Source organism: Nestor notabilis, unplaced genomic scaffold (assembly GCF_000696875.1).
Source record: "Nestor notabilis isolate BGI_N333 unplaced genomic scaffold, ASM69687v1 scaffold8381, whole genome shotgun sequence".
Lineage (NCBI taxonomy): Eukaryota > Metazoa > Chordata > Aves > Psittaciformes > Psittacidae > Nestor > Nestor notabilis.
Genome location: NW_009914174.1, coordinates 838 through 16,427, shown reverse-complemented (window position 1 = coordinate 16,427; position 15,590 = coordinate 838). Strand labels below are relative to the sequence as shown.

Here is a 15,590-nt window from a genome sequence, read left to right as displayed (position 1 = left end):
CATTTAAGAATGATCCGGAAGCCTTTATGGAAAAGACTTAGCAAAACCACAGACACTCATCATTTAAATTAATGTTTTAATCATTTTAATGTTTTTTCCTCTGCTCTGTTGTTATTTGAGAGCTAGAATATGCAACCATGTTTAATGAAAAGAATGCTTAACATAAGGCCATTCAAAACACTTCATCTCTTGACAAAAGCTTATGGTAGCTTGTACCACTATGTGGTACTAAGTTTGTTTTGGAAATGACTGGCTAGTTATCCTAGTAAACTGTGGCTGCCTACACTGGCATAATCCTATAATTTTTGCTGAAGAAAGTCTTTTCAGTATTAAACTTAAATATTTTCTCAGATTCAGCAACATCAGAGCAAATGCAAGATTTTTTGTTTGTTTTAAGAGAGAGTTTTCTCACTGTCCTAGAATCTTTGAGTCATTCTTTGTGAAGAGAAACATTACACTTCCACCCGTGACATCCAACTTCATGCTGTTTCTCTGATTTCTAGGATGATACAGAATTCTGTTGGTGATGGTCCTTCAAAAAAATAATTCTTGTGCCTTAGCAATATGTCAGCAGTAAGTCATGCTACAGAGGCATAATAATACTGGGTGCTGTACCTGTAGATACACTACTTTGCATCCCTGAAAACAATCTTTTGGCTTTGGAATGCCCCAGCCATGCTTAATGTGTTCGCTGAGCTTCTTGTTTAGACTGCCTGTAGGGAGACCTTCTGTGAACTCATGTACTGTCTGGTAATTAAGAACTTTTGGTAGATAAAATACCGTATGTGTTGGGCTCACTAGAGTCCTCACGTAGTATTCCCGGAACTTTTCAGAAGTTTGAAGTGCAGCAGAATGCAGGCAGGTGTACTTCCTAAGCTTTGCTGGTTGGTAAAGCTGTTTTCTCCATATTTCTGCCACTTTGTTTGCAAGCAGAATATCTCATGTGAGCATTGCAGAAACCCTGTTAGGTACAAGGAATCTACTTGGCTGAAGACCTGCTATGAAAACTTCGGAGGTCCTGAACCATAATATGCAAACCACTTCAAAGCAGCTAGATCTGATTTTCAACCAAGGCGGAAAAACCTACAATCCAAACATAATGTCAAATGCTGTTTTACATCAACCTGCCTGTTGCGGTTGGGGAGGTTGGTTAAACGAAGTTGAAACACTCACCTGAACAGCTATGTTGGTGGAGGGCAGTAAGCTTCAGCAATGCTGGGGGTTTAAACACCTTGTTTAACAGTGCTTATGCAGAAGTAGAAATCAAATAGTCTCCATTTGAATTAGTGAAGAGTATGAACAGGCTGTTGGTTGAAAAGTCAAATAGAAATAAAATGATATCAAAGGCTTTTTTAATGCACTGCTCCTGTTTCATGATACTTTTTTTTCAGTATCATGTGATGGGAGAGATCATTCTGAATTTAGTCCTTTCTGCTGTGCTTCCAACTCTTTCCAGCTTGTTGCTGCTTGGCAAATTTTAGAAGTTTTAAGGGTCATCAGACTGCAAATGAAGAAGTGCCTGTGTTTCCCATACTAGAGAAATTAAACATTTTTTCTTTGACTTGGGTGATTTTTTTGTCTTGCTTCTCCTGAAGGTCTGAGTTCTGAACTGGGCTCTGCAATTGCTTCTGTTGGATCCATCAAAACAACTTAGCTCCCTGGTCTACAGCATGTCATTTAATTTGCCTGTATGACATCTTTGGTAGCCCAGCTGTAGCTCATCTGAAAAAAGGATTGGGAGTTTTTGATAGTTCCTTTGTGATCAAATTTGTTCAATGAGGATAACTCTTTCTACTATTTTGGCATGTATTTATGGAGGCACTTATTAATCCTAGCTCCCTTATGAGAATACCATAAAGTGTTAAAAACTTTTTTTTCTGTGGCATTAACTTCTGTATGAATTGGATAATTTGAATTCTTTTGTTGTTTATAAAAAGACATGTCTGTCTATTGATTTATTATCTGGATTATTATACATTATTAAAAGTTATATGTAAGTTATACATGTAAATATATTATACACGTGTCAAAATATTTCAGGATTGAATGACGGTTTTTGAATTCGTGTCTCTTTTAGGCAGGTTTTAGAAAGATATGGTGTCCATCCTAAATTTGTGGCTTATGTTAGTGTTGAATACAATTTTGGCTCTCTCCTTGTCATCTTCAGCTTCTGTCTTCACACTTGTATCAGTATATCCTATATTTTCATTCTGTAAATATGACCACTTTGCAGTTATAAAATGATGCTGTGAAACTATCTTTAAATGCTTCCAACGTGATATCAGTTTTCCAGCCAGTGTTTTCTTTTCCTTGCCTGTTCATCCAGCCATGTTTGTAACTTCACTGAAAGTCAGAAATTCTTCTGTCTGGAGCATGCTTAAGGCTTTAATATTTCATCAAGCAATTATTTTACTGAGCTCTGCTATCTCAGAGTAACTTTTGTGAGTGATCCTGTTTGTTAAAACTTGAGAAGACTTCTTAGAGGATAGGAATGTCCTGCTTTAGCAACATGTATATCTGCACAGTCACACTTGGGTTATTTGAAGTTGGATGTATAGTTCCAAGTTCAATTTTTGCATCAAATCAAAAAGTTACAGGTACATTAAAAATACTTTTAAAAAAGAAATGGCCTCTTTGCTATTTGGGTTCTTTAGTTTGCCTGTAACCTGAGACTTTGTTTTTCAGATGTTATTTCTTTTTGTGATTTGTGTACTACATAGAAACATGTAGGAATAACTAAAAACTTGAAGCAATAAGCTATTAAAGTAAATTGCAGTAAGCAATTTGAGGTGCAGGCTTACTCTGTGGAATTCTGCTTTTTTGTTTGTTTGCCCATAGAATGGAAAGTTGTGTATCATCATCAAAACTGGTTACGTGTAGTAAGGTTTCTTGAATGCTTGCAATCTTGCAATGATTTCCTCAGGAACAGAGAATTATCATCTTTTCTTTTTATTTCAGAAATAGTGGAATATGTGTGAATCTAAATGCAGATGTTTCATATTTGTCTAATTAAAAAGAAATGGCTCAATTTGTTTCTAGTAAGAGCTGAGCTGTTTGGCATCTTTGGGGTAAAAGCTTGGTAGCTTCTCTGTTTAAGAATTCATGCATTAATGGCTCAATTTAATACTGTTTTGATTTTGAATGTCACGTGAAGAGGAATAGCTAAACACTTTGTATTTTTAAAGCCTAGCAAGCATGAAAGCTGCACTGACCTTTTTGATGTGTTGCTTCATTTCATTCTATTTTCTTGGCTATCCTTAGATGGGTTTTGTGACTGCTTTTTTTAAATTGTTTCAGCATTAGAAGAACATTGCTTAAATAATAATGAATATAAGTATATTCCTCTGGTGTAGTTTAGGACTAAGATTTTTGTTTCTTTCATCCTTTACAGCTTGACAAAGATGACATGGTATATATGGAAGCATATGATAAGTTACTGGAATCTTGGCTTACTTTGGTACAAGATGACAAACATTTCCATAAAGGTTTCTTTACCCAACATGCTGTTCAGGTCTTTAATTCCTACATTCAGTGCCACCTAGCTGCTCCTGATGGTACAAGGAATTTGGTAAGCCCCCATTCTGGTAGTTTTTGATGATGATACATAGTAACTAGCCCATGTCTTTTGGTGTATACTATATTATGTACCTGAAGGGAGCTAGTGTAGAATTAGTATTTGTGACTTTGAAAGTGAAAAATTTGCTGAATTGGTTCCTTAGTGGCTGTTTTCTAGTCTCTCTCTTTCTGAAGAGGAAATAAAGGAATATGAAGTTGGAAATTGTTTAAAAAAATAAATAGAAAAAAGTAAACCTGTTACTCAAATGAACATGCATCTTACTGTTCTACCCACAGATAAAATGACTAAACTCTTGGCTGTCCTTCTCTGGACTGGGATCCTAGAGAAGGACCTATAAAAAATCCTATCTGAAATTGTAAGCCTTTTATATGGTTGTTACCTCGCATACGTATACTTTAAAATATACTTTTGAAGTATAATTGACATGCATAAATATCTGAAAAAGTGTAGAAAGACCATGTTCAGACTAGAAGAAACTTGCAATATTATGTGGTTCTTTTGGATAAAATGAATTCTTAAATTCTAGAGAAAGCACCATATAAAACTTAATTCTGCTCTCTCAATATGTAACAGATGGTAATAACAGTGCCAAAACAGGGAGAAATATTTCACAAGAGAACTTTGAACTCATATCAGGCGGTCTTGACATAGCTTGTATACACAGGTTAATTCATGTCATTCTGTGAGATAAGTCATTTATCCCATGGGTAACCTTTTAAAAGCCACAGCTGGCGTTTTAGAATGCTTCTTGTTCAATATCAAAGCAGTAACAGGAACTTTCAGTCTCTGCTTTGAGACCAGAGGCTCACCCTTCAGTAAACAGCTGCAACTTTGAAGTTGCCAAAAGAGAATGATTTGCTGGGTTACATGAAGAAAAGATGCGTTTAAAGCACTTTGGAAAAAGAGCTGTGTGTGGATTTAGTTTTCCAGAGCCTTCATAGAAACAAAACAGACTGATAGCTTTCACTGTCACATCTATTTTATTTTGTTAGTTGTGTAAACTTTAAGATTCTCTAAGAGCTGTTTTTAAAACCATTTTTAACATCAATAATTAGTTTCTACATATCATGGTTCATCTGTTCAAGGATTAAGGTCTGAACACTATTTAATTGGTTTTTATAATGTAGATGAGATAAGCTTTGAGAAATCAAACAGTGCAACTTCTGCATCGGCAAGAAATTAGATGATGATGATTATTGTTAGTCTTCTGTTTCCCTGAAGTTATGGCATTTGCTTTTTAAAGCTTTCCCCCCTACCCTCAAACAATAGGTTACGGAAAATCTGTAATGAAAGCGATTATTTTCATTTCATCATGCAAAATACTGCCTATTATGTTATTTATGTAAGATCTCAGACAACTGAGGACAACATCTTTGACTTCTAACAGTGGATGCTCCACAGATCTGATTTATAAACGACTGTGGTGTAAAGAAGGTGGTTTTGTTACTGGTCACCTTGGACTTTTCCTATTAATAAGTATCAATTTTCATTACTCTTACCTTTGACTGTTTTCAGAGATAATCTTTTTACTTGAGAGCCCTATTGGAAATGTTAGCAAATATACAGTTAACTGAGTAGGGTATTTTGCTAATGAGTTTGTGAAAAGCTCATTTTAAAACAGTGTGAAGCTACATTTAGTCCTCTGTTTAACTATTCTGTGTCTAATTTAGTATGAGTCTGTTCATCCATGCAAAACATGGATAGAAAACATGGAAAGAAAATGCCAAAATAATATAGAATATTGTGGCAGTGATAAAATTTAACAAGTATGATACTAACTGGTTGCTTCTAATTTTGTTGAAATAACCAAAGACTGCCAATGGTGTGGCCTCTCGGGAAGAAGAAGAAATAAGTGAGCTGCAGGAAGATGACAGAGACCAGTTCTGTGATCAGTTGGCCAGTGTAGGCATGCTGGGGAGAATTGCTGCAGAACACTGTATACCTCTTCTTACAAGGTACAAATAAAATAGTCATTAATGCAAACCAATAAAGCCATCACATCTGAAAAGCCTGACTTTGCCGAAACCGTTTAAAACCAGTGATGTTGTTGTTATTTATCCACAGTTTATTAGAAGACCGAGTGACAAGGCTCCATGGTCAGTTGCAAAGACATCAGCAGCAGTTACTTGCCTCACCAGCATCAGGCTCAATTGACAATAAAGTGCTTGATGACTTGTATGAGGATATTCATTGGCTTATTTTAGTCACAGGTTAGTGAACAGCTTTAAATAGTACCTATTCTGGTATTCTTATTGCAGCTGGAACACCTCAGGAGAAAAAACAAAAATCCCTGTGTATCAACTATGAATTGACTATAGATTTTGTCCCTTAGGGTGCTTTCATCTTACATATACTACTCACAAAGTCTTTGTTTTACTTTCATCTGCCTTGAGTCATCTGAACATCATCTTTAAAAGATTAATGAAATCTTTACATGAGGACATGTCCTTTGGAAGTTCCCACAACTAACTTACAGATTTGTTTGTTTGTTTGTTTGTTTTGGGTTTGTTTGGTGTTTTGTTTTTTGGTTTTTTTTGGTTGGTTGTTTTTTTTACATGTGTCAACCTATTTAAGAAATTAGTCAGTTCATGATATCAGTTGTATTGTCTGGGGCACATGACTTCATAAGGGAATCAACATGAGATCAAGATAACGTTACCACTCAGTGGTGACAAAGAACCAAGTTCCAGAATCTCTCAGTGCTGATGATCCGTGTCCTGGTACTTTTTTTCTTTCACGGAACTTGAATTTAGAACCTGTTTGGTTTTGACTTTTAGATGGAATTATCTTGCATCTGTTTGCAGAACATAATAACAACTAAGATAGTGCTGTACTTAGTTAGTAAAAATGTGTACTTCATGAAATTTTATGAGATCTTTTTGAACATCTGTGTTAGTTGCTCTCAGATGTTGACATGAATGTTTTACAGTTTTGTATAACTGGAATGGAGCTCACAGATGGTTATGAGATCAGACACTGAAAACTATGACTAAAGCTGGAATTAATATTAATGATATGGACACCAGAGTGTTGTATAAAATCCCGTGATTCACCTGGTCTGTAGTTGCTTTGCTAAGAAGACTTTGTTACAGCACATGTACTTGCTGTCTGAGAGTCTCCGACAGATTTGAAATGTTAATGGAATGGAAGTCCCAAATGAGGTGAACTCAGTGGGGAAGCTCTAACTAAATCAAGGCTTTTTTATCACATTATAGAAGAAAATAGTGACAACAAAATGGTTGTTTTGGTTTGTTTTCCCCCCTCAATAGTTGAATTGGCTGAAGTACTTTTATGTGAGCTAAAACCTTTCTCTCTTTTTTAATTTTTTTTTTTTCTTAGTTTAGTTGTTTCTTTCCCAGTCTTGGTTTCTTTTCACTTTAGGGTCTTCTCTACAGAATGGCCTTAAGGATTCTAAAGTTACATATATTTAAACAGTGTCAGTCAGGGTTTGTACAAATATTTGATTCTGGTGTAATGTCTGCAGTTAAGCCAATGGATTCTCTAATCAAAAAGCCATCAGTTAACCTAGGGTAGAAAGTTGCGATCACTCTTTCTTTTTTAATGTAAGGCTACCTCTTGGCTAATGATACTCAGGGAGAGACTCCGCTAATACCTCCAGAAGTAATGGAATATTCCATTAAACATTCATCTGAGGTTGACATCAACACAACACTTCAGATTCTGGGATCTCCAGGAGAAAAAGCCTCTTCCATCCCAGGGTACAACAGAACTGATTCTGTAATTAGGTAAGGATACATCTCATGCTGTTAAGTATGTTAAATGCTTTTTCAGAGAAAAAAATGAGACTGCAAGTGGACTTTCGTGAATTTGAAAAGTAAAAAAGCAATATGTGAGCACTGAACGCTGCAAAAGAAATGTCTCTTTTAACAAGTATTAAAGACAAATCATAAGAATGGTTTTATAATAGACATTTATTAAGGCAATGCTGTAAAAGAGATGAAGAAAGGACAGAAAAGATGGAAGTGTGGTTTTGGGGGGGAGGAGTAAAAAAAAGGCAAGGGTAAATATAGCTGATATTCAAGTCAAGGTGAGGCAAGGGAGGATTGAGAAGAAAAATAAGAGTAAGGCATCAAAACAGATGAAACTGAATCACGATGTGTAAAGGCTGAAATTACTAGATTGACCTAATAGTCTTAACAGAGAACATGAGCTAGTCTTGGAAATAAACATAAATATTTTTATATTTCTCCTGAAACCCCATCTTTGATCTATTTTTTACAGAAAAATACTTAAAATTGCTTCAATTACTGAAAAGTTGGTAAATCAAAATCTTTAGATAATATACTCTATAATTCATTCAGCTTAATTATACGTATACAGCTTAAGCAAATGCTTTCCAGAGCATCAGTAAGCTTGTCTCCTTTGACAGTGAGTTACTGCCCAAGCTTGGCAGTAGCAGCAAAATTGATTCTCAGTAAGGGAGGAGTTGTTGTCACATACATGTTAGCCTATAAAAGGAACAAGACAGGGTATTTCTATTCTCTTTGTGCCAGAAAGCTGATGCCCACAAAGGATTCCTCAATTTGAATCCTCACATTTCAGAAGATTGCAAGATAACCTAAGATCAGCTGTTATGTATTTAACATTTCTTCTTCTGGTCGAGGCTAGGAAAAAATGTATCTTCATTAACAATTATGTGCTTAATGATTAGAAGTTTGAATGCAGCTCACTGATGCTACTGGAAGCTTCAGGAAGTGGCCATCAAACTGAATTTCTTGATGCAGTGTCTCAGCGGTAATAGGAATAAAATAAGATCTAAATAAGGAGGGATTTCAAGCTCTCTGGCAGTAGTAGCACTGAAACATCTTCAAGAAATAGACCACCATCAACTCCTAAATTCCTTGTGCGCTGTCGCGTTCTTAACAAATTTAATTTATATACTACAAAAGTTAGTATTTAATGTAGTTTTATGGGCTGATTGTATTTGTGCAATGACTTAGTGATCTATTTCTGACGGTTTCTCTGCAGTAATGAGAGATAAACAACTGGCCATTTCTGTATTTGTTCTTTAGTATGCATCACACTGCAAAAGCTGCACAATGAGGACCCATTTGGACACTAAGCTTTGATGGTGCAAGGAAGGGAGGGAGAATCAGTTTTTCCAAAGAGCTTTTCAAGCACTCGGAGTGCTTGAATCTACTAATGAGTAGTAGTCCACTGGTCTTTGTTCCCTTAATGCTTCTAAGGACTCTTTGTTGCAGTAATTTTGATGTCAAAGATAATCACCTTATCTTTTAGTGTATTCTGACTGTTTGGATGATGTTTGCCAGTCTGTCCTGTTTCTCTCCTTGCATTTAAACAAACAACTTCAGGAGCTTTTTACTTCATTAGAGTTGAACTACTTTGTGTTATCCTGTTCCTTCTGTGATATTTTATGAAAAATGAAAGTGTTTGCTTTGCTTCTCCAAAAAACACTCTCGGCATCCTCAATTGTATTTTAAATCTGCAGGTTGTTATCTGCTATTTTAAGAGTGTCAGAAGTAGAATCTAGAGCAATAAGGGCAAATCTCACGCACCTCCTGAGCCCTCAGATGGGCAAAGATATTGTATGGTTCCTCAAGCGTTGGGCAAAGACTTACCTCTTAGTAGATGAAAAGCTGTATGATCAGGTAAGGATATGAATTTTATGAATTAATTGGTGAGTATTAGCAATAATATCATCCTGTGAATGCAGATGTTAGCGTAGCTATTTTAAACATGCACCAGTAAAGCATTTTTAATGTTAAATGGGTTGTGGTTTAGTTTGGAATTTGTTTGAAACTTGAGGTTTTCTTCAGTTTTTTAATTAGAAATATAAGTTGTTAGGGGACCCTTCTTGCACATTTTGGTGCAAATGTGATTTTTTTGTTGTTAGGGGTTTTTTTGTTTGGTTGGTTTTTTTCTAGCCATTGCCATAGCAGAATAGCATAGTGTGTTCTTGGTCTGTATAGTGGGTAAAACTCACTGGCTACAGCCATTTTGTAAGCTACTTCTCACTATCCATCAGATATTATAGTACATTGCTAATACAGTGGTTGCCCTTGATGGATGATTTAGTCACCTAGTCATGATTCTGAATTAGATACTTAACATCATCACAAGGTAGTAAGGTAATATTACATTAGCTAATGTCATATTACTTTCCTCTCCCCATTCTCATATATTTTCATTGTATATATCATTATTTCAATGGTGCATTCTTGTAAAGAGCAACTTCTTATCATATTTGGACAACACTAATCATGATTAGACCTTGAGCCTGATTTTGCTTATTAAACTAACTGTAATCCAGCTGGCTGATTGAGGCCACTCATCCTGAGGAGGTCCTGTTGGCTCTAACTTTCAAGAAGGGAGCCTCCTCCTCCTCACTTGATTTCCACTATTGAAGCAACTAAGAATACTAATGCTTCAGGAGGCCCCTCCTTAACAAAAATATGTATACCATAGGCTTGTAAATATTTAGAATTATATTATTCAGCTTGTTTTTACAGCAGAGCCAAGAATTTATGAAAGTACCAGCTGGGGAAGAATTGAAAGCATGTGAGAAGGAGATCCATAACAAACAATGTAAAGAAACAAAACAGACTATCTAGGAAATGCACACATTTAGTTTATGTTGATGTGTGAAAATGATTGAAACCTCTATTTAAACCTTATGCTCAGTCATGTATATATCATGAGTTTTAAAGTCTAAAATGTGTGCTGACAGGAAACCCGACACAGTTGTTACAAAATCCTTGGATTTCACTCTTGAGATTTTTTTTTTTAAGACAGGAGAACAGGCAACATCAAGGAATCATATTTTAGTGTGCCAGGACCAGAATGTGACATCTTTCCCAAAATTTGTATAGATTGAAGGAACAATCTGCAGAAAGCAGATGTATAAAAATTGCAGTGAAAATAAGCTTTTACAAGATGTGATCTAGATCAACAGCTAGGTTTATTTCTAATAATTTTTATCACTGGAGGAATTTTGTTGTAAATTCATGGAAACAGTTTTGTGAGGTGATTTTAGGATCTTTCTTTTCATTTTTAAAGCTTTTAAATTTTCATTGGCCTTCAAAGCTAGACATACTCAAACTGAATTTTGTAACGAGGATGAAATTTCCCTTTGTTTTAGGTGTTGTGCTTAAAATTGCAAGCTAAATTTGGCAAAGATTTTTCTGTTATAGGTATTCTTTGCCTTTGTCTATGTAACATTTGTGTATTTTAAGTAGGGAAGAAGTGACAGCCTGAAAAGAATTTGCTGACAATGATTACCATACACTTTGGGGTTCTGGCTTCTGTAAAACTCACTCATTTTAATGCTTTTCTTATAGATAAGTCTGCCATTTAGTACAGCATTTGGTGCTGATACAGAGGGTTCCCAGTGGATTGTGGGTTACCTTTTAGAAAAAGTGATCAGTAACCTGGCAGTGTGGAGTTCAGAGCAGGACCTTGCAAATGATACTGTACAACTACTAGTAACATTAGTGGAAAGGAGAGAGCGGTAAGTTGCTATACCTCTGGAAGTCAAAAAATTTCTTTTGCTTCCTTTCAATTTTTTTGGCCAAAGTAATCCAGGTATAGGGCACTTCATATTCATGTCTCTGTAAGTCAAATTACTTTAGTAACATACTAGGAATGAAAGAAAAAACAAATAAAATTGTCTGACACAGTGAGGAGTGAGACCTATATTTGACAAAACATAACCTAGTTTTTATTATTGTTTAGAAGTGCACTCTCCTTCCCTTGCCTTTGTGCCTCACTCTTAAACAATGAGAAAGGAAAACTCTCCTGGTCTCCACTCTTTTTGCAAGGATTTTTGCGTTTGTTTTTTTTTGAACAAGTTCTTCTGGGTTAAGAATTCAGATACTGGCTAAGCCAGTATAAAATGTGTTTTGTACACCTAGTAGGTTTAAAAAAAAAAAATCCAGGATTTGGTGGATTCAGACAAATTTCGAAGTTTTCTTTGGCATAACAAACTGTGAAGCAAGAAATTCTCGAATGTTTTACTTTTGTGAATTGACATGCAAGTGTACATGCAGTCATGTATTCACAGTCTGCTGAGTGATCTGAAGTTTGAATATTTAAATGCTTTAGGAGTTTTTCAAAAAAAGTTAAAACCTACCAGGGCTAGTTTTGGGATAAACTCCTTATTTTATCATGACATAATGAGACTAAGCTTTTAATCCATGCAATATGTGCATTAATTTTGTGTATGCATATAAAACTAAAGCACTTCCCTGCTTTTCTCCCATGTGAATTGAGCTATTTTCAGAGTATGTGCTTCAGAAATCTTAGGGTGAGGCATTAATAAGATAAAAATCAAAAAGTGATTTAGCCTTAGAATAAAGGAATTTAAAAAAACCCTAAATCTTCTAACAACTGCTAAGCAACCTGATGTGCTCTGTTCATATAATTTTGTGGAATCTTTTCTTTAATTAAACTCTTTTTCCCTCTTTTAGGGCAAACTTAGTTATTCAGTGTGAAAACTGGTGGAATCTAGCTAAACAATTTGCAAGGCGAAGCCCTCCTCTTCACTATTTGTCCAGTTCTGTGCAGAGAACACTAATGAAAGCTTTAGTTTTAGGAGGTTTTGCTCATATGGATACAGAAACAAAGCAACAATACTGGACAGAGGTAAGCTATTTTGGTGCTTCTGTTACCTCCGTTTTAGCAAGTACTACAAACAAGTTAGTTTTGTGAATTTTATGGTGATACAAAATCAACTTGTATAGAAGCTTTTCAGGAGCATTGCGTCCTGCCAAGAAGGAAGTAGGGCAAGAAGGCCAGGAGGCCTCCGTGGATAGATAAGGAGCTGCTGGGAAAACTTATGGGGGAAAAAAGCAGCTTATAGAAGGTGGAAGCAAGGACAGGCAGCCTGAGAAGAGCACAGAGACATTGTCTGGGAAGCTAGGGATCAGGTCAGGAAAGCTAAGGCCCAGTTAGAATTGAGTCTGGCCAGGGATGTCAGAGATAACAGGAAAGGCTTCTATAGGTATAGGAGAGGGCTGCGTGGAGACCTCATAGCAGCCTTCCACTATCTGAAGGGGTCCTACAAGGGTGCTGGACAGTGGCTCTTCATCAGGGATTGTAGGGATAGGACATGGGGTAATGGGTTTAAACTTAAAGAGAGGAAGTTCAGGTTAGATATAAGGAAGAAGTTCTTTACCGTGAGGGTGGTGAGGCACTGGAACAGGTTGCCCAGAGAAGTGGTAAATGCTCCATCCCTGGCAGTGTTCAAGGCCAGGTTGGACAGAGCCTTGGGTGGCATGGTTTAGCGTGAGATGTCCCTGCCCATGGCACAGGGGTTGGAACTAGATTTTATTAAGGTCCTTTCAAATCCAAACCAGTTTATGATTTGATGATTCTAAGTTCTTTATTTTGAACATATCATAATTAAATTTTTTAAAATTATTCTCTCTGAAGGCACCTATGAGCTGCCAAAAAATTTATCTAAAACATCACAACCTAAACAGAAACAGCTAGTAATTACTGGAGGTTCATGAAGCAGCCAGTATAGCAGTATGCTAGAATGAAACTATTACAGGAGGTTATGAATTTCCACTGGATCTGTGTCATTTCTTGCTTATATTTTAATTTGGTGGTGTTACGAATTATTCACTTAAAGGTAATGACAGTAAGTTAGAAGTTAATGCAGAACATAATGAAGAGCCTTGACCAGCTTTTTGTGCCCTCACTCCATTAAAGATATTTTATCACTAGAAAGGCTGGTGTTAGAAGGTAACTGAAATGAGAGTCACTTGCTTTTATTAGCAAAGTTATGAAATTAGTAAGAATATAATTCACTGGAAGTAATTGGGAAAAACATTTAACTATTTTTATAGAAGTTTCTAAATTGGATCCAAACACAGCTGATCACAAAGCATATTTGCACTCTTAAGAATCATAATATGACAAAGGTAATTATGAACATGAATCTTAATGCTTTAATTTATAAACTGTAGCAGGTTTTTTCTCTCATTACTGAATTTGGAAGACAATCAAATCTGTGAGCCAGAGAAAGACATTGTCGTTTGTTTAAACACTACAAAATAATATAAAATATTTATGGAGTTGTTCAGTTAGAAACCAGCCTGCAGGTGATGATGGATAATGAGAATTACTAATCACTACCACTTCAGCTTACGTTAATGTGACAGATAATAACATAATTGAGCCTTTGAAAACTGTAATTGATTCTTGTATTGCCATGCCAAAAGCAACCCATGAGCTTGCTAAATCACTTAAACCTCACATCTCACATAATAGTTTGCTTATCTTAATATGACTTTTCTAAAAAATTTCAGGTTCTTCAGCCACTTCAGCAGAGATTCTTGAATGTAATAAACCAAGAAAACTTCCAGCAGATCTGTCAGGAGGAGGAAGTGAAACAGGAAATCACTGCTACATTGGAAGCGCTCTGTGGCATTGCTGAGGCTACTCAGATTGATAATGTAGCAATTCTCTTCAATTTCCTAATGGACTTCCTTAATAATTGCATTGGATTAATGGAAGTATACAAAAACACACCAGAGACTGTTAATCTCATAATAGAAGTTTTTGTTGAAGTTGCACATAAACAGATTTGCTATCTTGGAGAGGTAAATTCAACCAGGAGAGGAAGAGTGAGAGTCTGTGTGTGTGTGTGCACATGTGCGCAAATGTGTGTATACACTGCTGTCCCTTAAACAAAATAGTGTAGGGGTTTTTAGATTTTACAAAGAAATGCTGTGTCATCACATGTTGGAGGCGTTCCTTTGTTTTGCAGTCATACACATGCAAAGACTAAAAGCAGGACATCTAGTCTGTTCTTATAGTGATAAACTTAACCACGATTCACCCCTAGGCCAACTCTATGCATGAGTGGCAGAAGAGCGCAGACCATGTTAAGTACATCTTTTAACCATATCAACCTTCCCTAAAGGCTGATCTGGAGGAATTGCAGTGCTGTTTCATGAGACAAATGCATACCATAGAGAAACTCCCTTGGTCCTAAACCAGGCATTAATAGATACCAAGAAGTTAATAGGTAAAATGAGTCAATGCAGTATGCATGCATCTTTGCACTGTCGCCTAATCTTACTTTTGCATCTGGAAGAGCTCCTGCCTGTTCTAAAGTGGGTATGCACAGTGCACTGTGGCTCCAAACTTCGACAGCTGAAATGAGTCCCCAGGGGATTTTGTTAGTAATTTAGTTTGTGAGATTAGTGAGGTGTGTCAGCCTGTCCCCAGCCACTCCTGTCTTTTTGTTAAGACTAAGGAATTGATAAAAGTGATGTTCTGCTGTTTCAATCAGCAGCTCATCGGTATATGGCTGTAGGCATTCTTACTGTTTAAGATGTCTGTTTCTGTGATGATTTTGTGTGCGCTTGTTAAAAAAGTGGTTATATAACTGAAACTAAAATCTTGAATATCATCGAGTGTTATGAGATGGAAGTTTTCTTATTATCTAACATTGTTTTTTAGGCCAAAGCCATGAACTTGTATGAGGCCTGCCTAACTCTGCTCCAGGTATATTCCAAGAATAATCTAGGTCGACAACGGATAGATGTTACAGCAGAAGAGGACCAGTACCAGGATCTCCTTCTTATTATGGAGCTTCTTACTAATCTTTTATCAAAAGAATTTATAGATTTCAGTGATACAGGTATGAAGGAATTGATAACTGATGAACCGTAACTTGTGTTCTAAATCGTAGAACCACTGTGGACATCATTCAGTCCTGGTAAAGTGAAAGCTGAAGTTTAGGCTTGGTTAGATTAGGGTACGGAAATTACTATCTAATGTGCCAGTAACAAAGGAAGGACTTTTCACAGTATTCTAGCGTCTGAAATTATTACTGCTGTCATAAAATAAATAGGGCATGTATGAAACAGCTTAAAATCTGAATGTTGCAAGTCTGAACATGTAGTAGCAGCAGTTTTATAACAAAAAACCCATAGAGAAGTCAGAAGGGTAAATTACTGCAGGAGGGCAGATGGTTCTCTTAGTACAAGATCCAACTTTTGTGAGATGCTGAGCTCATTAA

At 36.2% G+C, this 15,590-nt stretch overlaps 1 protein-coding gene across 1 annotated transcript in view; it reads left to right on the top strand.

Moving 5' to 3' along the window:
- Nucleotides 1–15,237, top strand: part of XPO4 (exportin 4) — a gene marked incomplete at its 3' end in the record, with an annotated part of 44,873 nt that extends 29,636 nt beyond the window's left edge. Inside the window, exons 9-17 of the mRNA XM_010023519.1 lie at nt 3,392–3,568; nt 5,390–5,532; nt 5,642–5,787; nt 7,146–7,323; nt 9,048–9,207; nt 10,897–11,066; nt 12,025–12,199; nt 13,870–14,163; nt 15,029–15,237. Coding sequence (XP_010021821.1) covers nt 3,392–3,568; nt 5,390–5,532; nt 5,642–5,787; nt 7,146–7,323; nt 9,048–9,207; nt 10,897–11,066; nt 12,025–12,199; nt 13,870–14,163; nt 15,029–15,237 — 1,652 coding nt within the window. The remainder of the gene's footprint in view (nt 1–3,391; nt 3,569–5,389; nt 5,533–5,641; nt 5,788–7,145; nt 7,324–9,047; nt 9,208–10,896; nt 11,067–12,024; nt 12,200–13,869; nt 14,164–15,028) is intronic.
- Between the last annotated feature and the right edge of the window lie 353 nt (nt 15,238–15,590).